The sequence below is a fragment of the Lithobates pipiens genome, unplaced genomic scaffold, assembly GCF_037356315.1.
Source record: "Lithobates pipiens isolate NorthernLeopardFrog02 unplaced genomic scaffold, aLitPip1_a1.2 Scaffold_19, whole genome shotgun sequence".
NCBI lineage: Eukaryota > Metazoa > Chordata > Amphibia > Anura > Ranidae > Lithobates > Lithobates pipiens.
The window spans coordinates 62,828,544-62,852,090 of record NW_027507764.1 but is presented as its reverse complement, the minus strand read 5'-3'; the positions used below and the strand labels follow the sequence as shown (position 1 = coordinate 62,852,090).

Sequence of the window (23,547 nt, the reverse complement as noted above, 5' to 3'; positions counted from 1 at the left end):
AAGAACGGAAGGCGGCGGCGACGGCGACGGCGGCGACAGAAGACCGGGCCACCGCCTGTAAAAGAGCTATAAGAAGGCGCGGTGGCCCGGCAGAAGAACCGAAGAGGGGGACAAGACCCCCGAAGTCGGGAGAAGAGGCCGGCGGCGAGGAAGAAAGCCGGACTCCTCCGCTAGCAAAAGAGCTACAAGAAGATAGCGGAGGAGTCCGGCGAGAAGACCCCCGAAGACGGAAGACCCCCGGAGCTGTGCAATAAAGTATTTTATCTCGTGTGTTGTGTTTTTTTTGGTACTTTTATTTTACAGGTGAATGGGTAGGGGTACATTGTACCCCATACTCATTCACATAGGGTGGGGGGCCGGTATCCGGGGGCCCCCTTATTAAAGGGGGCTCCCGGATTCCGATAAGCCCCCCGCCCGCAGACCCCGACAACCAACGCCCAGGGTTGTCGGGAAGAGGCCCTTGTCCTCATCAACATGGGGACAAGGTGCTTTGGGGTGGCTGGGCCACGCGGCCCCCCCTTCCCCAAGGCACCCCCCCATGTTGAGGGCACGCGGACTGGTACGGCTCAGGGGGGGGGGGGCGCTCGCTCGCCCCCCTTTCCTGGCCGGCCAGGTAGCGTGCTCGGACAAGGGTCTGTTGTGGACTTGGGGGGGACCCCCACGCCGATTTTTTTCGCCGTTGGGGTTCCCCTTTAAGTCCATACCAGGCGGCGGGGCCAGCGACGTCTCCTTCGCGGGCCCCGCCTACCTGGATACCCGCTCGAAATGAGCGGACTTTTCTCCGGGCGGGAAAAGTCCGCTCATTTCAAAAGTACGGCGGACTGGCACACACACGGGCGGATTGTCCGCCGAAATGCGAGTCCGACGGACAGTATTACAGAAATTCCGAAATACTTAGTCCGCCAGACTGCACGCTGAAAAAGTCCGCTGAAGCCCACACACGAGCGGACTGTCCGCTGAAATGTGTTTCGGCGGACTAAGTAGGCCAGACAGTCCGCCCGTGTGTACGCGGCTTAAGGTTAATCTAAATTGATCCAATTTCATTTTAAATATCTTTAAAAGTTTAATAAAACTGAAATTAAATAAGATTTATGTCCTTTTTTTTTCTTTTTTTTTTTTTTTTTTATGCTTTTCAAGTATACCTTCCTGTTGTAGTATGCAGGAATATGATTCTCCTCAATGGATTGCATTCAGGACACCCCTAGATTATTATTATTTTTTTTTTTTATGGAAACAGTATTCCTTGATGGCAATGGCCTCTTTCAGCAGGATAATGTGCTCTGCTACACTACAAAAATGGTTCAAGAATAGTTTAAGGCAGGGATATGCAATTAGTGGACCTCCAGCTGTTGGAGAACTACAACTCCCATGAGGCATAGCAAGACTCCGACAACCACAAGCATGACACCCAGAGGCATGATGGGACTTGTAGTTTTGCAAGAGCTGGAGGTCTGCTAATTGCATATCTCTGGTTTAAGGGAAGACAATGAGTTTGAAGTGTTGACTTGGCCTCAAGTCCCTAGACCTCAATCCAATCAAGCATCTGTGGGATGTGCTGGAGAAAAAAAGTCTGATTTATGGAGTTCACAACTTACAGGACGTAAAGAATCTGCTACCCGATGGCTTGGAACCAGATACCCCAGCATACCTTCAGAGGTCTTGTGGAGTCCATGCCTCGAAGGGTCATGGCTAGTTTTTGGCAGCAAAAGGGGGACGTACTTAATATTGGGTGGGTGGTCATAAAGATGTGGCTGATTGCTGTATGTGTAAGCCACACTGCCCTTACTGTGATCCCTAAGCTATCTGTGTTTCCCAATTGTAAGAAAATATTTATCAACATAAGTAGTGTGGAATTAAAAAAAGACCCCAATATGCATATTTTTTTTTGAAAATATGCTGCCCACAAACATGTTTTGTAAAAAAAAACAAAAAAACGAATTTACAAATTGCCACGATTCCAAAATGTAACTGGTGTGGATTGGCAGGCTGGTGGCAGAGCGTAGTTTGGCCATCACTGGTGGTCAGCATTGGTCAGGTAAAGTTTATTTTCATTAGAAATTGGGTAATACGGTCTTAGTCAGAACATACCGTATATACTCGAGTATAAGCCGAGATTTTCAGCCTCTTTTTTGAGGCTGAAAGTGCCCCCCTCGGCTTATACTCGAGTCATCGCTGTCTGCCCGCTCGATCAGCGTGTCGAGCAGACAGACAGCGGCCATTCTATTCAAAAGCCGCGCCTCCGGCTCCGCCTTCGCCTGTGATAGGCGGAACACTGAATTTCCCAGCAGCCTGTGTTCCGCCTATCACGGACATCGTATCATCCTCGTACTACGGACGAGGATGATACGACGTCTGTGATAGGCGGAACACAGGCTGCTGGGAAATTCAGTGTTCCGCCTGTCACAGGCGAAGGCGGCGGCGCAGCTTTTGAATTTTACAATGGCCGCCGACGAAGAGGGCACGGGACGGAGGCAAGGCAAGGCACGGCACGGCACGGGACGGGACGGGACGGGGGCAAGGCAAGGCACGACACGGGACGGATGCAAGGCAAGGCACGGCACGGGACGGAGGCAAGGAGGCAAGGCACGGGACGGAGGCTCGGGACAAAGGTAGGCTGGACACACACACACACACACACACACACACACACACACACACACACACACACACACACACACACACACACACACACATGGATGGAGACACACACAGGGATGGATGGATGGAGACACACACACACAGGGATGGATGGATGGATGGATGGAGACACACACACACAGGGATGGATGGATGGATGGATGGACACACACACACACAGGGATGGATGGATGGATGGACACACACACACACAGGGATGGATGGACGGACACACAGGGATGGACGGACACACAGGGATGGACGGACACACAGGGATGGACGGACACACAGGGATGGACGGACACACACACAGGGATGGACAGGCATGTCTCACCCTCGGCTTATACACGAGTCAATAAGTTTGCCAGTTTTTTTGGGGGTAAATTGGGGGCCTCGGCTTATATTCGGGTCGGCCTATACTCGAGTATATACGGTACACACTTTCAGGTTATGCAAGGAAGCTCTGCTCATAGTTTATCATAGAAGGAAAATGTGACGCGGAGCCTGCTTGCTCTGTTACACAATGAGGAGTGGTGTGGTGCTGATTAGAGATGTTGAGAAATACACCAAGCGGAACAATACTTCAGATAATAAAAGTGCTCTCATTTTGATGAAAATTAGATTTAAAGTGTATGTCCGGCCAAGACATTCATGGGTTCTTACTGCTGTCTGGGTCTTCATTTTGAGATTTTTGCCCCCTTGCTTGGTGACAATGGGGTCTTGCTTTATGGTGTTTTTTTTAAGGCTTGCCTGCCTCCCTAACATTCCTGTTGGTTAGTGAAGAAAACTATCCAATTGATAGGCCAACCAGAAAGTGTTGGAGCTTTAAAGTGGATTTAAACCCTCACATTTACCCAGTGAAGTGAACAGCCTCAGATAATACACAGAGATGAAACAAATATTCCTACATACATTTTACATGTATATCTGCTGTCTTCAGCTTGCTATATTCTTTAGAAAGTGTACATGGTGTTAGAGATTTTTTCTTCCTGTTCAGCACTGGAAGTGTATTTTTGGCAAGACAGTTGTTTGGAGGAAAGCAAAACACACCCCACTCCACATAAGCAAAGGAAAGCATGTGCAGGGCTGTGCTGTGACAAGACAAGCTCTCTGCTAATCTATTTATAGAAGCCCCCCACAACACGAATTTCAGACTCATTTTATCTGGGTTGACAGAACTTGTTAAAAGTTATCACGCTGATAATAGAGGAAAGGAGCAGCAGAAACACCCAGGACTTAGGGCTTTGGGGAGATAAGAAAACACTAGAAATACATGTGCCCAGGTCAAATTTAATGAATCAGGTTTACATTCACTTTAAGACTACCAGCTCTCCACTGGGCAGGTATAATGGTGGCGCTTGGAGGATACTGCAGGTTTGTTACTAGCTGGCTGAGTTGCTTTAGGGCTCATTCAGTGTCAACACATGTCCAAGCAGTGGTGCTACTTATTGTTAATGGTAAGACCAGGTTCACATGTGCAACCGCGGTCTCCCGCCTGGGGTCCGGTGCATTTCTGTTCATCCGTTCAGGTGCAATTTAGATCCAAGTGTTTGCCTGAATTTGCACCTGAACCGGATCCAAAAAAATGCACAGGACCCTTTTGGAATCTGCACTGCACCCGCCTTAGACATGTGTGAACCGGCTCCAGTGAAAGCCAGTAACGCTTGCATGTCATGCGAATTGGATGTGGTGAAAACCAGTTTGCACATATGTGAACCTGGCCCAACACACTGTTGTGATGTGGATGCATTGGCTACTTCTCAAGCCACACATTGAGGTGCGCTGTTTGTACAAAAAGGGTCATGTGCGTTTTTTGGTGCTTTGGCACCTTATTCAAAATAGTGGGACCCTAGCCAGAGTACAGTCTTAAAGAGGAAGTAAACCCTGATGAGTTTACTTCCTCTTTGATTCCCTGCAAAGTAAAGCATAATGGACTACTATGCATCGCATAGTAGTCCATTGTGTGTCACTTACCTGACACAGGAGCCAGCGATGTCACCGCTGTCCCCTGTAGGCTGGAGCATCCATCTTCTCGGTGGGTCTCGCTGCTCCGTCGCTGTCATTCAACGAAGCCGCGATGTCACTCCCGCGCATGCGCATGGGAGCCGCCACTCGCGGCATATCGCCGTTGACAGCGGCATGCTCAGTGCGCCTGCGCGCCACTGTCTACAGCGCATGCGTCATAGACAGCAGTGCCTGTCATTCGGCAAATATCTCCTAAACCATGTAGGTTTAGGAGATATTTCTTGGACCTACAGGTAAGCCTTAATCTAGGCTTACCTGTAGGTCAAAGTGGTTTGTAAGGGTTTACCACCACTTTAAAGTATAACTCAAGGCAAAACTTTAATAAATGCCTTGCCATCAGGGACCATAATAAATGTTCTGGTATCAGTGGTCATGTAGTAAATACTTTGGCATCAGTGGGTGTTTTAAATGCCTTGGCGTCGGTGGAAGTAACAAATATAAATGCCCTTGCCTCACTGTCTGGGAGTAATACATTTTTCTGCATCAGTGGTCAGCATAAATAATAAATGACCTGGTATCAGTGGTAATAATAAATGCCTCAGCATAAGTGATTAGTGGTTGTAAAAAAAAAATACCCCGACTTCACTGAAAGTAATACATGGCTTGGTCAATGAGAATGATAAAACCGTGATGTTTGCGTTGGTATCACTAATAACCTGTTTGTTTCTTTTTAGTGGCTGCCAGGGCGATAATTCTGAGATGCTGGAAATCCCATCACATTTCTTCAATAACGGAATGGATAACCAAATTAAGCTTATGAGGATGAAAAGACTATTGGCGCAACTACACAACTGATATTCTCATTTCCAGGACATACAGTATGGCTTCCCTGCATATCCTTTATGAAAAAAAACTGATTTTGCAATCTATCAATCCTAGAATTCCTCCACCTGACCACAAAATCATTATTCGATTATACAGTATCAGACATCTCGTCGACAGGCCCATGTCATTTTTTTCAACACTTTTCTTGTTCTTTCAATTATTATGTATTTATTTTTTTCTCTTATTTTTCTCAACATTAGCCATGATTTTAAAATCTTAGTTTCTTAAAGTAGATTTGTAATTCTATTTCAATATTAATTATGGCAATTTATGTTAAGATCTATAGGTATATCATTAAATATACTTAAAGCTTTTATGAACCCTACTGTATATCTTTATGTTGTGAATTGTATTATTTTTTTTTTGGTTTTGTTTTTCCTTCCATTTTCTTTTTCTTTTTAAAATTACATTTTTTTCCTCTTTTCTATGATGAAAATTTAATCAAAGATATATTATAAAAAAAATAAAAATTCTGTGTTTTTTTGTCCATGCAGGACAAAGCAAAATGGCTTACACAGGGCTCTCCCCATGTAACAGCAGTACGCTATGAGAAGTTGTAGCTTACCTAGCTTGATAATTGGCTCAGTACTGTTTCATAGAATGAGTCGCATGCTCCTCCATACCTGGAAGTACCGGGTGTTTCTTTTGCTTCCAATCCCCAAGAAATGTTCTAATTTTTTTTAGGAAGCTTACCGTATATACTCGAGTATAGGTCGACTCGAATATAAGCCGAGGCCCCTAATTTACCACAAAAAAACTGGGAAAACGTATTGACTCGTGTATAAGCCGAAGATGAGACATGCAGCAGCTACTGTAAGTGGAAAAGAGGGTCAACAATGCCCATCTGCAGCTGCATACCTCCCTGTGTACCTCCCTGTGTCCATTGCAGCCCACCTGTGTCCTGTGCATGCCTCCGTGTGCCAATCTGCAGCCTCTGTGTCCTTCTGCAGCTCTGTGCCCATCTGCAGCTCCGTGTGCCATTTTGCACCGATCAGCATGTCATAAAAACATACGGCGGCCATTCCAGGATTCAAAAGCCGCTCCTCTCCTCCTCGTCTGTGATAGGCGGAACACTCAATTTCCCAGCAGTCAGTGTTCCGCCTATCACGGACATCCTCTCATCCTCATACTACGGACGAGGATGACAGGATGTCCGTGATAGGCGGAACACTGACTGCTGGGAAATTGAGTGTTCTGACTCGAGTATAAGCCGAGGGGGGCACTTTCAGCCTAAAAAAAGGGGCTGAAAATCTCGGCTTATACTCGAGTATATACGGTATGCTGCGTACCCACGATGGGAATTTTGGCCCACAAAAAAACAATGAGGGTTTTTTGTCGGAAAATGCGACTGTGTGTATGCTCCTTCGTCTTTTGCTGGTGGAATTCCAGCCAGCGAAAGACTGAGAGCATGCTCCCAATTTTCCAGTCGGGAAAAGTTCCTATCCGAAAATGCGATAGTGGCAATTCCAACGTTCAAAATTCCTATGCATGCTCTGAAACAATTCAACGAATGCTCAGAAGCATTGAACTTAATTTCCTCGGCTTGTCCTAGTGTTGTACCTCACCGTGTTTTTGACGGTCGTAATTTCAGCAAAATTTTGTGTGACCGTGTGTATGCAAGGCAAACTTCATATCTTTTTCCGACGAGAAATCCGATCATGTGTACGTGGCATAAGACTATTCTCCTCCCTCCCAGGATTCCATCTTCTGGATGATGGCTGTCCCCTAACAATGGAAAAGACAAAGTTTATATTGAGATAGACTCCCTGTGCTCTGCAGTTTTTTACTTACAGTATATTACCAAAAGTATTGGGTCACCTGCTTTACACACACAAACTTTAATGGTATCCCAGTCTTAGTCCACATGGTTCAGTATTGAGTTGGCCCACCCTTTGCAGCTATAACAGCTTCAGCTCTTCTGGGAAGGCTGTCCACAAGGTTTAGGAGTGTATCTTTGGAATTTTTTTGACCTGGCTAGCAGTCTGTGCACTAATTAATCCCAAAGGTGTTCTCTGGGGTTGAGGTCAGGACTCTGTAGAGGTCAGTCAAGTTCCTCCACCTCAAACTCTCTCATTCCTGTCTTTATGGACCTTGCTTTGTGCACTGGCCAAATCATTTGGTGGATGGGGATTGCTTTTCAGGAGTTGGGCTTGGCCCCTTAGTTCCAGTAAAGGGAAATCTTAAGGCGTCGGCATACCAAGACATTTTGGACAATTTTATGCTCCCAACTTTGTGGGAACTGTTTGAGGATGGTCGCTTCCTGTTCGAACATGACTGCGCACCAGGTCCATAAAGACATGGATGAGCAAGTTTGGGGTAGAGCAAATTGACTGGCCTGCACCTCAACCCAATAGAACACCTTTGGGATGAATTAAAGTAGAGCCTGCGAGCCAGGCCTTCTCCTCCAACATCAGTGCCTGACCTCACAAATGCGCTTCTGGAAGAATGGTCAAAAAATTTCCATAGACACACTCCTAAACCTTGTGGAGAGCCTTTCCAGAAGAGTTGACGCTGTTATAGTGGCAAAGGGGGGGCCAACTTAATCTTGAACCCTACGGACTAAGACTAAGATGCCATTAAAGTTTATGTGCGTGTAAAGACAGGCGTCCCAATATGTTTGGTAATAGTGTACTGCTCCCCTGTGTGTAATTCTGTGAGTGCGTTTTGCTCCATTTTTAATTAATAAACTGGTATATGAATTACTGCACTATAGAGAATCTGTGCTGCTTTCTCTTCTGAGTTCAGTTTTAACTAAACATCCAGATTCTGCAGTTTTAAACTAAATCTATATATTAGAACAATAGACAATTGACACAATGCATGGTTACAGTATATTTGCATTTTACAATTCCCAAACTAGGAAGGAAAATTGTTATCTATGCTTGAATTGTGTAAACACCTCTCTCCACCAATCAGGTCTGTGCTGCCCAGCAGACGGTGATGAACTTTGACATGAAATAAAACTGTGTTTGGTTATTGGGTTCAGTGCGAACGATGCCTGTTACTGGCTGTCACTGATTATCTGGAACGACAAAGCTAAAGCTGCACCGGTGGGTAATAACTTTGTATAAGATTTTTTTAAATATTATTCAGAAATATTACAATAATGTTACTCATGCCTACTACTTTTATGTACCAATTTGGATTGTGAAATTACTGTAATGTTCTGAATTTTATGAAATGTTATTTTATCTTGCGCTCACAATTTTGTCAATTTCAAATTTGTTTAAAATGTTTTTTTTAACAATCTTTATTTATAGAAGACAGGGTATTACATCTCAATGTGTTTTTTTTTATTATTATTTAATTTCAATGATTTTCTAGAGCAATAATGAATGACAAATGTATGATAAGGCACATTTTACAGAGTATTCTGTGAGATTTAATTTTCCAGTTTCATATAAATGATTTGCACATTTTATGTAGACGTGATATTCACAATTTCATTTTTTCTTTTTATTTATTTTAAATTCAGTTTAAATTCAGTCATACCATTATGCACTGAAGTTCTGTACTCAATACTGTACTTTTAATACACATCTCTTCCTATTTTGATTTCAAATCATATTTTCTTGTTTGTATTTTTGAAAATATTGATTCAATCCCATGTGTATTTTTTTTTAATATTTCCGAATTTTTAATTAGAGCTGAACTCCAGGCAAATATAATAAACACTAGTGAATGCAGTTATTAAATAGTGGGCTATTTAATTAATGTTTTTATATTTTACTGACTTTATTCGCCTCGTTTACGACCAGATAATAGTTTTATTCAGTTTTTTCTTTTTGTTTAGTATATCATTTGTTAACCTTTTGCAAGCTTTATTTAGTTGTTTTTGACATATTTTATTGAAATACACATCTAGTAGGAGGTCACATACTCTTTGAAAAAAAAAAAAAAAAGTTTACATGTTGATATCAATGGCTAATATATGTAAAACTCCTAAGTAGGCCAGATGTGTTCCCTAAAATTGCGGCACATTTATGTGAAAATTTTCAGTTCCCTTTTTTCCTTGGTTAGCTCTTTCGATTTTTTATAAATGTGACCAAAAATGGCTGGTATGCAGCTTCTTAGAAATGAAGCAGCACAGTGGTGTAGTGGTTAGCACTCTCACCTAGCAGTAAAAAGGGTCGCTGGTTCAAATCCCAACCATGACACTACCTGCCTGGAGTTTGCATGTTCTACCTGTGCATGGGTGGGTACTCCGGTACTCCGGTTTCCCACAATCCAAAGACATGTTGGTAGGTTAATTGGCTTCTGTCCAAAATTGGCCCTAGTATATTAATGTGATTTGGGACCTTGGATTGTTGGCTCCTTGGGTGGGGGGACCAATATGTGTGTGGTGTGCTGCATAAATTGACAGCGGTATATGGGTACCTTAAATTATATATAATGGAGGAGCATCTTGATGAGACGCAATGTGCAGGGATAGGGACAATTGTGGACACTCAGGTTGGACTGGTGTCTTTATTCAACCTTACTAACTATGTAAGCAAAGGCATACACATTTAAATCTGCCATTTATTAGAAATGTTATTGATTTATGCGACTAGTGTATTTACATGAATTGGTAATATCAAATGATAATCTCCTGCAGAGCATCACTCACACTGTCATGCGCATGTGCTGACAAGAGGATAACTCCTGCAGTGCTGCTACTTCTTCACTGTCCAATCAGTAGGCTGGTGATGTTTTGACCAGCGCCCTTGACCAAGTTATGCTGTTGCTAAAAGGGAGGTCCAAGGCATAATTATCCTGTTTGGCATGTCTAGTTCACACCGCTGTCTGCAAAGGCAACCAAATCCACACAGGATGCCGACTCACTTTGGCTAAAACTTAGCCAGGCAATGTAAGATGGCTTCAGCTTTGTTCTCCACCCACAGGAAAGGTCCTTCAGATGCGTTTCATCCCCTAGTAAGTTTAACCGTCAATGATGGAACCCACTAGGGGTCTAGATGTGTCTGAGGGACCTCTATTGTGGGTGGAGCGCAGAGCTGAAGCCACCTTACTTTACCTGGTTTAGTTTTGGTTACAGTAAGTCGGCGTCCTATGTGTGTACGATCGGTTGCCATTTTTCTGTAGCATATTGTAGCCTGATGAGCTGTTTTATACGATCTGCACCAGTTCATTACATGTCCCATTGGCTGATATCATTCATAAGAGCATGAAAGTGGTATTTTTTTGTTTGTCTACAGCAGGGGTCTCCATACTTTCTAAACAAAATTGACTGTCCTTTAGACTTTAGGGGCACCAGACTGTGGCCATTGGAAGTAGAAATTGTCCCGACATCAGTGGGTGTAAACTGTGCATTTTTGGCATTAAGGGGAAGAATAGTGCCCCATCGTTGGTATCAGTGGGAAGGATAGTGCCCTATCATTGGTGTCAGTGGGAGGAAGTATGTTGTCTTGGCATCAGTGGAGGTAAACAGTGCATCTTTAGCATTAGGTGGAGGAATAGTGGCCCATCATTGGTGTCAGTGGGGGGAATAGTGCCCCATCATTGGTGTCAATGGAAGGAATAGTTCCCCATCATTTGAAATTGTCCTGGAATAAGTGGGAATAAAAAGTGCATCTTTGGTATTAGAGGGAGGCATAGTGCCCCGTCATTGGTGTCAGTGGGAGAAATGGTGCCACATCACTGGTGTCAGTGGGGGGAATAATGCCTCATCATTGGTGTTAGTGAGAGGAATAATGCCCCAACGTTGGCATCAGTGGGGATAATAGTGTCCCATCATAAGTGTCAAATGGAGGAATAGTGCCCCATCATTTCAAACAGTCCTGGCATCAGTGGAAGTAAATTGTGCATCTTTGGCATTAGAGGGAGGAATAGTGCCCCATCGTTGAGGTCAGTGAAAGGAATAGTGTAGGAATTAGGAATAGGAATTATGCCCCATTGTTGGCGTCAATTTATGCCCCATTGTCGCAATGTGAACAGGGCACGTGGAAGGCAAAAGACCTTTTTGTTAAGTATTGGTTCGAGTACAGTGGGATTAGAAAGCCTGTCAGTTTTTTTATTGCAGTTTGTACCTCCATTACGAAAGGATTCCCCCTTCAATTTTTGTCTGTGCCTTCAGTAAGGAACATTGTCCAATTTACCATTATCATTGAAAGTAAAAGTAAAAGAAAATCCCAAATTTTGGGTTGTCCCCAGAAAAGTAATAGAGGGGAAATCTACAAATGGGGAAACTAGTTCTTGTGACCTGGGGGTCCCCAAAGAATACCCTTAATTTGCAGGGATTTCCTCTCACTACCTGTTTGACAATGGGACAGGAAGTGAAGGGGAATCTCCCCAATTGTACACAGATGGCGAAAATAAAAATCTGACAGGGATTATAACCGCCCTTTTGCTCTGAAAAAAAAATGGAAAATTGTTTCATACTTACCGTAATTTTCCTTTACTGGTGCATATCCTGGACAGCATACTAGTGATGGGCTCTGACCTCGGGACAGTGAATATCCTAAAAGAAAAGGTTAGTGACTCCCCCATCATTCTCCATAATATAGAATACCCAGGGAGGGTGTGTATGCTGCCATGAATATGCACCAGGAAAGGAAAATTAGGGTAAGTATGAAACAATTTTCAGTTTTCCTGGTGCATGCTAGTGATACACAACTATCTGAGATGGGTGGGTAATGCTTAGAAAAAGATTTATTTGGACAAAACAAAAGCAGATTCAATTGTCCTCTTGCCAAAATCTAGAGAAGCTAGAGCTCCTGGGTCTATCCTATAGTGCCTCATGAACGTGTGCTGCAAAGACCACGTCACTGTTTTGCACCTTGTATCCAGCGAGACATGCTTTCTAGCGGCCCAAGATGAGACCGCCCTGATTGAGTAGTCCTGTATGCATTTGGATTAACGTCACTATCCACAATGCAATCGTCCTGGCTGAGGCTTCCTTGCCCTTGTTCTTGCCCCCTGGGAGTACAAACAGGTTTGGAGATCTTCTAAAGGAGCCAATCAGAGTCAGTCCATGGCCCTTGAAGGAAGCAGGGGTTAAGATGGACACGGCCACCAGTGGGGACCTCAGGGACATCCCTGGCTTCGTTTACAGGTAAGTGCAACATAATGGGCTAGTGTGCGATGCATACTAGCCCGTTATGCTTTTACTTTGTAGGGGAATAAAGAGGAAGTAAAACCCATCAGGGTTTACCTCCTCTTTTAGGCAAATGTTCTGTTCACTTTGCAAGGGAAATTGCACTTTGCAAGTGAATTTCCCCAAAAGCTTAGTGAATGTGTGAAAATATCAGTTTGCAAAGAATACCCAATCATGTATAGGGGGAAAAAGGCAGCATCCTTGCTTGCACGTCATTTGATGATAGAAGTCATCAAAGCTTCACTTCATTTACTAAGAGATGGAGAAAATTCCTTTGCAAGGCGCAACTTCCCTTGCAAAGTGAATAAACTATTTGCATTTAGACCCCTTTCACACTAGGGCGCTTTGCAGGCGCTACAGCACTAAAAATAGCACCTGCAAAGCGCCCTGAAACAGCCGCTCCTGTCTCTCCAATGTGAAAGCCCGAGGGCTTTCACACTGGAGTGGTGTGCTGGCCGGACACTAAAACAAGTCCTGCTAGTAGCATCTTTGAAGCAGTGAAGGAGCGGTGTAATCAATGGGGCAGCGTGGCTATACCGCTGGCATAGCGCTGTTGTAGCAGTGCTTTGCGGTGGTTTTAACCCTTTTGCAGCTGTTTTTTAACCTTAAACTTTCTCGGCTGCTAGCAGGTGTTAAAACTGCTAGCAACCAAATATCGCCGATAGAAATAGCGGCGCTTTGCCCCCGATGCCCAGGTGCCAGCAGTGTGAAAGGGGCCTTAGTAAATCAACCCCAATTGTTACTAAACCACAGCAGAATAAAATCAGGTTTCTTGCTTTACCAAACAGGGCCGTGCTTTGTGGCAGGGGTGTTCAAATCTCACAAGCAGAAAGACAGAAATATATATCGCCTGGCCGATAAAACAGTGCAATTTAAATGTGTATTAAGCTGTTTGCCTGGAGTTTAGTTTCAAATCTTTATTATTCTTTATAGCAACAAAAGATGGTACATTATAGGACATCACAGCTTTTGTCCAAGAAAATTTGCATATTGGATTTTTTCATAGAAATAATGTAATCTGTTTTATTTTCATTTTTTGGCAGAAATAAAAATGCAAAAAAATCAGCAGGATAATGTCACCAATCCGGAGATGACCTATGTTTACTCTGTGCAAAACCCTGCCTACCCCCCAGCACCCTACAACCAGAATCCTCCTGGCTATATGCCAAACCCACCACCATACAGTGAACAGAATCCACCACTGATGGGTGGGCCAGCATACAACGTCTACCCTCCTCCTAATCCTGCTGACCAACCTCACCAGGCCTTCCTCGGGAACAAGCCCGATGTAGAAGTACCCCCTGAGTACACTATTGGTCTCCAGGATAGCAGCCCATTCTCTGAGCGTGCCATCAGAAGAGGTAAGCTGGTGCTCAATTTAGCCACATTGTGTACATGGTGGAACTGTTTTTTAGGGTTTACTGTATTTAAAATGTCCTCCAGACTTAAAGAATAAGTTCCCCTTTCATAAAATGTTACACCCTTATTCAGGGTGTAACATGCATCATGGCATGAATGCACCATCCCCCACGCCCCTGCCCGACCCCTGTTATGACAGCAGACCGGGGATCTTCTCCCTGTGTCTGCTGCCACAATTCAAAAAGACGCAGCCATGCTGGGCTCCGCCCACCCAGGCCACATCCCTCATTGACAGTCCTCTGTGAATAGAAAACTACAAGGTCCGCCTTTGCGGCTGTCGGCTTGTAGTTTTCAATGAACTACCATGGCGCTGTGAGCACTGTGGTAATTGTTTGCGTCTTCCTGCCATGCGAAGTACAAGCAAGCCAATACACTGACAGGTCTGCGGGAGACCTGCATGGCATCTGTGATCTGCTGATTGTTGGTGCAATGCTTTACAGGCTCCAAAAACAAAAAATAATAAATGCAATTTTTTTACCTACAAAAAAATTTGCATTTATTATTATTCTTTTGTCAAAAGGTGAACTTATCCTTTCACTACTTGCCAACCAGCTGCCGTCGTTATAAAGCAGCCGGTTGGCTCCCCTGCGAGAATCACCATAGCTGTACGGTGGCCCTTTAAGGGGTATAGAAGGTGGCATGCACGCGCGCCCGACGTGTGACGCCGGAGCCGATGTGCATAGCCGGCAGGCCACGATGTCCACCTGTGATTTCTCCTAAGAGAGACAGAATGGGGATCTGTCAAATGTAAACAGACAGATCCTAAACTCTTAGAGCCCTCTGGTGCACTGACGGTTGGGCCGTTCTCCGCTGATCCCTCCCCTTCCCGCCCCCTCCCTTTCCCCTCCCCTCCCTCTCACTATTTGCCACCCCATCTGTTCCTACCGAATTAGCTTTGTTTAAGGGTGTGTGAAGCGACATAGTGGTATTGGATAAGAATGCTTACTAAAGATAGGAGATGGTTTGACACATCCGGGTTAGATGATGCAAGATGGAAGGGAATACTCCCTTCAGGAAATTGACTTATTGTTGCCTTTGACCTCTATGCTGCTGTACTCCTAAAGTTGATTGTTTTGTAATGCTGAAGTGTCTAAATAAACTTTTCTGTTAAAATAAACAAAAACAGACAAATCCTTGTTCTGTCAGGGAAGTAGAGAGAGATCTGTTGTTCCTAGTAATCAGGAACAGCGATCTCTCGCTATTCCCTGTCACTACACTTCCCCCACAGTTCCCTAGGGAACACTTAACCTCTTGATGGCCCCTTAGTGTAAACCCCTTCCCTGACCGTGACAGTAATCCGTGGCTATTTTTAGCTCTGATTGCTGTATAAATGTCAATGGTCCCACAAAAAATGTCAAGTGTCCGATCTGTCCGCCGCAATGTTGCAGCCCCACTAAAAATCGCTGATCACTGCCATTACTAGCAAAAAAAAAATGGCATAAATCTGTTCCCTATTTCGTAGACGCTATAACTTTTGCGTAAACCAATCAATCTAAGCTTATTCCGATTTTTTTTTTATTTATTTTTTTACCAAAAATATTTAGAAGAATGCATATTGGCCTAAATTGATGAAGAAATGTGTGTTTTTTTTTATATTTATTATAGCAAAAAGTTTATAAATTATTATTTTTTTATCAAAATTGTCAGTATTTTTTTGTTTATAGCGCAAAAAATAAAAACCACATAAAATGCCACCAAAACAAAGTGGTAAATATGGACGTCAATTTTCTTTGGGTATAGTGTCGCACGACCGCACAATTGTCAGTTAAATTGACGCAGTGCCATATTGCAAAAAATGGCCTGGTCATTAACCACTTTAACCACTATCCTGCAGGATAACAGCCGCCACACGCCCGTGGGGGAGCGCATTGCGGCGATTGGTGGTGTGGTGTGTCAGTCTGACACACTGCTACACTAATCTTGATAAAGAGCCTCCGGTGGAGGCTTTTTACCACGTCATCAGCTGTGTCCAATCACAGCTGATCATGATGTAAACAGGAAGAAACGGTGACTAGCACCTCTGTGGCACAATAAAAAACAGTGATGCCCAGCAATGCCACCCATCAGTGATCATCCGTGCCACCAATCAGTGCTACCCATAAGTACTCATCAGTGCCGCCTACAAGTGCCACCCATCAGTGCCCATCAGTGCCACCTCATCGGGGCCCGTCAGTGCAGCCATATCAGTGCCTGTCACTGAAGACGAAAACTTACTTATTTACAAAAAATTTTAACAGAAACAAAGAAACTTTTTTTTATTTTTTATTTTTTTTAATTTTCGTTTTTTTTTTATTTGTTTGCGCAAAAAATAAAAATCACAGAGGTGATCAAATACCACCAAAAGAAAGCTCTATTTATGGGAACAAAATGATAAAAAATTTGTTTGGGTACAGTGTAGCATGACCGCGCAATTATCATTCAAATTGCAACAGCGCTGAAATCTGAAAATTGGCTTGGGTAGGAAGATGTATAATTGCCTGGTATTGAAGTGGTTAAGGCGGCAAATCTTCAGGTCCTTAAGTGGCTAAGCTGCCAATTTACACTTCTTTTGAACTATAAAAGCTAAACCTTAAATTTTGATTAATTTTGAAAAATTACCCCAGATTCAATTCCTGAATATTAAAAGTACAGACGCAGTACCTTTCTGCTGGGATCATTGGAATCACAGATGGCCAAGGCATTGATCTCTGCTGAAGGAGGGTGGAGTTCAAGCCAACCAAAGACAATGACTAGCTTTTCCTATATGTTAATCCTCAAGGCCCTTCAGCAGATATCTTTGACCTATGGCAAATAAATGTGAAAGGTATACTTAAATATTGTCTAATATTTACCTTACGTAAATGACCTCAAATATATCTTCATCATGGTATTTATATTAGGGTTTTGTTAGCTGCCATTTTTAGGCTTCCTTTGATGCTCTGTATACAGGTTGCAGCTTGCAGGGCATCACAGATTGTTTGGTCCAAACCATTATTGTTACCTGCACAGGTTTCAGTACAAGATCTCTTCTCCCCATACAACTGGCCAACACATCTACCCCTTTCTCACAAGGAGTATTCACACACATGTGCCAAATAGAAGCCCCAGGCCTTTTTTTACAAAATTACACCTGGCACTGCATCGAGTAGGGAACTCTGCCTACATAGTAAAGCAGGTGGAGTTGGCAGAGATGGGTCTCACTCAGGGGCGGACTGACAACTCATGGGGCCCCCGGTCAATAGACACATACATGTATACACAGACATGTTTCTATTGGCTGAGAAGGTACTGGAGAAGTGGGGCAGCTATAATCTTAGGATTTTTAGACCAAAAGGATGTTGGTAAGGGATATTTCAGAGACAGATGTAAAAAAAAATGATTTTTACATACTGTACCTGGTTTTACTGAGGCTGACAACCCTGATAGGGCCCTCTAGTGGCCCGGGGCCCTCTGCAGTGCCCGAGTGGCCAAATGGTCAGTCCGCCCCTGGTCTCACTGCATCAATCCCAGCAACATTCAGTGGGACACAGCTGCAGTGGCTGAGGTCTGTCTGTTGTGTAGGATGCTGATATGATGCAGTACTGTAATGCTCGCCATGTAGGTGGGGCTGGCCCTGCTAACTTGGCCCCTATCGGCCGCAGGCCTCATGGGAACCACAGTGGCTGGTTTGATGGTATTTTAAAATGTATTAGTGAGTATTAATTACAAAACCTGAAATATCAGTGAGCATTATGGCCCTCCCTTAATGTAATGTGTTTGATTATGATGAAGGGCTAAAGGTCTGCCTTGGAAAATACTAATGGCTAATGATTAACCACTCTGTGTGTGTAGTTCCATACAATATAACTGGTGAAAATATACACTTCTAATCTGCAGTATGGTAGTACTTGTTACATCACAGATGCCTTTCCAGTGATTTAACAAGGACACTTCAATGTATTGATTATGGCGTACAATGAGATACAGGTACTTCATTGTTATAAAAGTTCTCTGATATTTACCTGCAGAAGTACCATTATCCTTTCTTAAAGCGGAGGTCCACCCTAAAGTGGACCTTCCGCTCATTGGAAGCCTCCCCCCTCCGGCACCACAATTGGCACCTTTCAGGGGGGAGGGGGGTGCAGGTACCTGTACAGTACAGGTATCTGCACCCACTTCCGGCATAGCTATCTGCGGAAAGGGGCGTAGATTCTGCAAAATCTACGCCCCTTTCCGAAAGTCCCCCGCTGCCTGCTGGGAAACACACAGATCCCAGAGGCAGCGGGTCCATCCTTATTGCACAGCGCTACTCGTGCATGCGCAGTAGGGAACTGGGAAATAAAGCCAAAAGGCTCCACTTCCTGATTCCCATACCCAAGATGGCGGCGGCAGCACCCGAGAGACGATCGAGAGATCGGCTTTGGGTGCCGACATCGCGGGCGCGCTGGGCGGGTAAGTGTCCTTATTTTAAAAGTCAGCAGCTGCAGTATTTGTAGCTGCTGGCTTTTAAAAAAAAACAAAACGGCGGAACTCCCGGCGGACTCCCGCTTTAAAGAGGAACTCAACCCTACCTATCAAAACTGAAACTGAAATCTCTAACACTTATTATTATTATTATTATTATTATTATTATTATTATACAGGATTTATATAGCGGCAACAGTTTGTGTAGCACTTTTCAATATAAAGTGAGATGGCCCAGTTACAATATATAGTAGGATTAGGAGGGCCCTGTTCATGTGAGCTTACAATCTAATATGGTGGGGCAAGTGGTACAAATGGTAATAACTGTGAGGGATGAACTGATAGAATAATTAAAACGTTTAGTTATTTGGGTGGAGGCAGGATAGGCTTCCCTCAAGAGATGAGTTTTCAGGGATCTCTCAAAGGTGGACAGAGTAGGAAACAGCCGGACAGATTGAGGTAGAGAGTTCTAGAGGATGGAATAGGTTTTAGAGAAGTCCTGGAGATGAGCATGGGAGGAGGAGACCAGATTGTTTGCTATGGGAAAGGACACATGTTGAGAGACTTTTTTTTTACCGATACCAGTGAAGGACAGTAGGAAACGAATGATAAAATGATTATCTTTTTACAAAAGGTTAAAAAATGCATAGCACACTTAATAAAACGAAAAACATTGATTGGCTCCATATAAAAATATCATGTCAATAGGTTACTATAGTATATTATTATTTATTATTATTATTATACAGGATTTATAAAGCGCTGACAGTTTACGCTGCAACATTAGGGCAGAGATTACAATTCAATACAATTCAAGACAGGGGGAATCAGAGGGCCCTGCTCATTAGAGTTTACAATCTAGGATGGAGGGTCAAGTTATACAAAAGGGTAATAGCTGTGGGTAATGAGATTGCTATTACTGCTGTGTGGAGGTCAACACGTTTTGCATCAGTGCTTCTTCAGGACCTCAGTTTCTTGACCACAGAAGGAACTTAACTGTTAATTACATTTCATCAAGCATGGGCGCAACATATATACATCTCTCTCAGCCTGCATCCTTTGCCCCCATATAGATAGATATATGCGCAGAAAACCACTTACATGTACGTGAATGAGCCTTTTAAAAAATGGTGTGCCAAGTGTCATCAGGAAGCAACTTGGTATATGATGCCGTGGAATAAAAAAATAGAAGAGTAGCTTGATAATCCTATTAAAAAGGAAAGTGAGCAGAACATTGGTTGGCTATATTCAGGGGCTAAGTAAGTATTCAAACAACGCTCCAACCAAAAGGATGTAACACTTACTCAGAATATGATCCCAGAAAATGAAGCCAATGGCTCAAAAAAGAAGGATGATAGTCAATTCCAATCATATGGCATAACATACAGTGTCCAAAAAAGGCCAGCAGTCAGCACCATATATGATGCATCTTTTCTAATAAAGTCCACAGAAACAAATATATACCTAAATGATGTTCAATATAGCAGTCAGTGGTTGGATCAGAAGCTGGAATCATCCATATAGCCACGTTAAAGAGAAAAGACACCTAAGAATAATAGTAACATAATTGAAACCAATATCAGAGTATCTCCAATACTATATCACACATTACTATAGAAAAGCCCATTAGCAAAAGAGCAGACCACATAGAACACTTACCAGCTAACTTATATCATAATTTGTGCATCAAATTATTATTTTTTTTACCAAACAAACCTCTCCTTCTGGTCATGCTCTCCCTTTATCAGCCAGATATCTATAAATAATATACCAGACAAACTGTCATGTAATCACAAGGGACGATATCCAGTTAGTTCCCTATCATAACCGCATGTCAGTAAGACTTATGCCACGTACACACGAGTGGACTGCTGTATGGCATACTTAGTTCGTCATACAATCCGACGGACAGTCCGTCGTACTTTCCACTGAACGGACTTGACCACACACGGATGCACAAACAGTCCGTCGAAAGCTTGCGCGATGACGTGTACAGCACGTACGACGGGACTAGAAATAGGAAGTCCAAGACACAGCAAAGCACCCTTCCGCCGGGTAAATCCTTTCTGGGCATGCGCCATTCTTAGTCCGTCGAACTAGCACACTGACGACCGTACTGTCCGCTGAAACCAAAGTACGACGGACAGAATTTAGAAAAAAACGAAATACTTAGTACGCCAGACTGCACGCTGAAAAAGTCAGCTGAAGCCCACACACGAGCGGATTGTCCGCTGAAATGTGTTTCGACTGACTAAGTACGCCATACAGTCCGCTCGTGTGTACGCGGCATTACCTACACAAGCTTCAACCAATCTGTAACACCATCCACCATTGCTCATGTCTTAGATCTGAATCCATTTAAACTTCATTTTTATTGCCAAATCTGCATCCTAATTGCAATTGGTATCATGTGTGCCATATAATTCCTTATCCTTCTTTCAATCAGAATGCTTATGGTCATTTTGGGAGGGGGCATGAGCCTCCCCCATGTGGGAGGACATACTCCAGCTCCTGAGTAGCTTATGAGAGGCCACTTGGTTACAGCCTATTGCCACAGCTGGTCCCGCGCATGTGCAGATCGTTACTTTCGGTTCAGCTCTGAACCGAAAGTATGCCCATGCACAATAGGATGATGGCACACCATTATGGCATATAATATATATATATATGAACAGTCCAGGGTGGGGAGCTTGATAGTCCCCAAGAACACCAATGCCCAATAATTTATCTGGAGCCAGTGTATTCAATCATGAGCCAGAAAATGATGTCACAGATAATGCATTGAAATAACTTATAATGTAGTAAAATGGATATTGGGTATTGGTGCAATGCACTGTGCTGCTATTGTGCTCTTGGGGACTATCAAGCTCTCCACCCTGGACTGTTATATATGCCATAATGGTGTGCCATTGTGTCCTTAGATGTGATTTTGAATGATGCCTATATTTTCATGTCAATGGGATCCCATATATGGCAAAGATCTGGGTGCAGGATAGCTAATGATTAGCCCCCCTGCTCGACCAAGGTGGTGGTATAGAGGTGGTAGGAAATATGGGGATTCCCATTTAATCATGTGTATATATTTATATAATTTTTTTTTGCTTGATGGTTTCTTTTTCTGTTTGTAAAGAATGCTGCCGATCCCTATTACATACCTACATCTATGTTTGGTGTGGTGACACATGTGGGGGCTGTGTGACTGGGCAATATGTTCCCGCCCAGATTTGGGGACTGTGCCCCGCTACTTTTGAGGGATTGAGGGATCCGCAATGCTGAACCAGGAAGGTTGTCCTATTGTGCATGCGCATACTCTCGTTCAGTGTTGCACCGAAAGTAACGATCTGCTCATGCTCCTGAATAGCTGCGGCGATAGGCTATATGGGAGCTGGAGTATGTACTCCCACATGGGGGAGGCCCCTGCCCCCTCCCCACATGACCATAAGCATTCTGATTCAAATAAGGATAAGGATCTACAGTTGTGCTCATGAGTTTACATACCCTGGCAGAATTTATGATTTCTTGGCCATTTTTCAGAGAATATGAATGATAACACAAAAACGTTTCTTTCACTCATGGTTAGTGTTTGGCTGAAACCATTTATTATCAATCAACTGTGTTTACTCTTTTTATATCATAATCACAACAGAAACTACACAAATGACCCTGATCAAAAATGTACATACCCTGGTGATTTTGGCCTGATAACATGCACACAAGTTGACACAAAGGGGTTTGAATGGCTATTAAAAGTAACCATCCTCACCTGTGATCTGCTTGTAATGTGTGTGTGTGTATAAAAGGTCAGTGAGTTTCTGGACTCCTGACAGACCCTTGCATCTTTCATCCAGTGCTGCACTGACGTTTCTGGATTCTGAGTCATGGGGAAAGCAAAAGAAATGTCAAAGGATCTGCGGGAAAAGGTAGTTGAACTGTATAAAACAGGAAAGGAATATAAAAATATATCAAAGGAATTGAGAATGCCAATCAGCAGTGTTCAAACTTTAATCAAGATGTGGAACATGAGGGCTTCCATTGAAACCAAACCACGGTCAGGTAGACCATAGTCAAGTTGCCAAAAGAAAGCCATTACTATGCAAATCCCACAAAGTATCCCACTTACAATACGCCAAACAGCACAGAGACAAGCCTCAAACCTCAGTCATTTGGAGTGAAGAGACCAAATTTGAGCTTTTTGGCCACAACCATACAGTAAACGCTTCATTTGGAGAGGAGTCAACAAAGCCTATGATGAAAGGTACACCATTACTGATGTTTTGGGGATGTGTGAGCTACAAAGGCACAGGAAATTTGGTTAAAATTTATGGAAAGATGAATGCAGTATGTTATCAAAAAATACTGGAGGAACATTTGCATTCATCAGTCAGTCACTTGGACATTGCAACATGACAATGATCCAAAGCACGATCCCAAGTTGATCTGTCATTGGCTACAGCAGAATAAAGTGAAGGTTCTGGAGTGGCCATCCCAGTCTCCTGACCTCAATATCATTGAGCAACTCTGGTGAGATCTCAAACATGCAGTTCATGCAAGACAGCCCAAGAATTTACAAGAACTGGAGACTTTTTGCCAAGAGGAATGGGCAGCTTTACCATCTGAGAAGATAAAGGGCCTCATCCACAAATGCCACAAAAGACTTCAAGCTGTCATTGATGTTAAAGGGGCAATACACGGTATTAAGAACTGGGGTATGTAAACTTTTGATCAGGGTAATTTGGATGTTTTCTTTTGTGATTATGATTTAAAAAGAGTAAACACAGTTGATTGATAATAAATGGCTTCAGCCAAACACTAACCATGACTGAAAGAAAAGTTTTTGTGTTATCATTCATATTCTCTGAAAAATGGCCAAGAAATCATAAATTCTGCCAGGGTATGTAAAGTTATGAGCACAACTGTATAAGGCACACAGGATGCCAATTCCAACTAGAACTAAGACGCCGATTTGGCACCAAAAGTAGTTTAAATTTATTCAGATCCAAGACATGAGCAATGGTGGATGGTGTTACATATTGGCTGAAGCTTGTGTAGGTAAGTCTTACTGACATGCGGTTATGATGACGAACGAGCTGGATATTGTCCCTTGTTATTACATGACAGTTTGTCTA

General features: G+C 43.3%; 1 protein-coding gene across 1 annotated transcript in view; it reads left to right on the top strand.

Moving 5' to 3' along the window:
- Positions 1-8,395: 8,395 nt before the first annotated feature.
- LOC143996015 (protein lifeguard 1-like) overlaps positions 8,396-23,547 on the top strand; it is a 37,831-nt gene continuing 22,679 nt past the window's right edge. The window contains exons 1-2 of the mRNA XM_077490805.1: positions 8,396-8,537; positions 13,624-13,941. Coding sequence (XP_077346931.1) covers positions 13,632-13,941 — 310 coding nt within the window. The 5' untranslated portion in view covers positions 8,396-8,537; positions 13,624-13,631. The remainder of the gene's footprint in view (positions 8,538-13,623; positions 13,942-23,547) is intronic.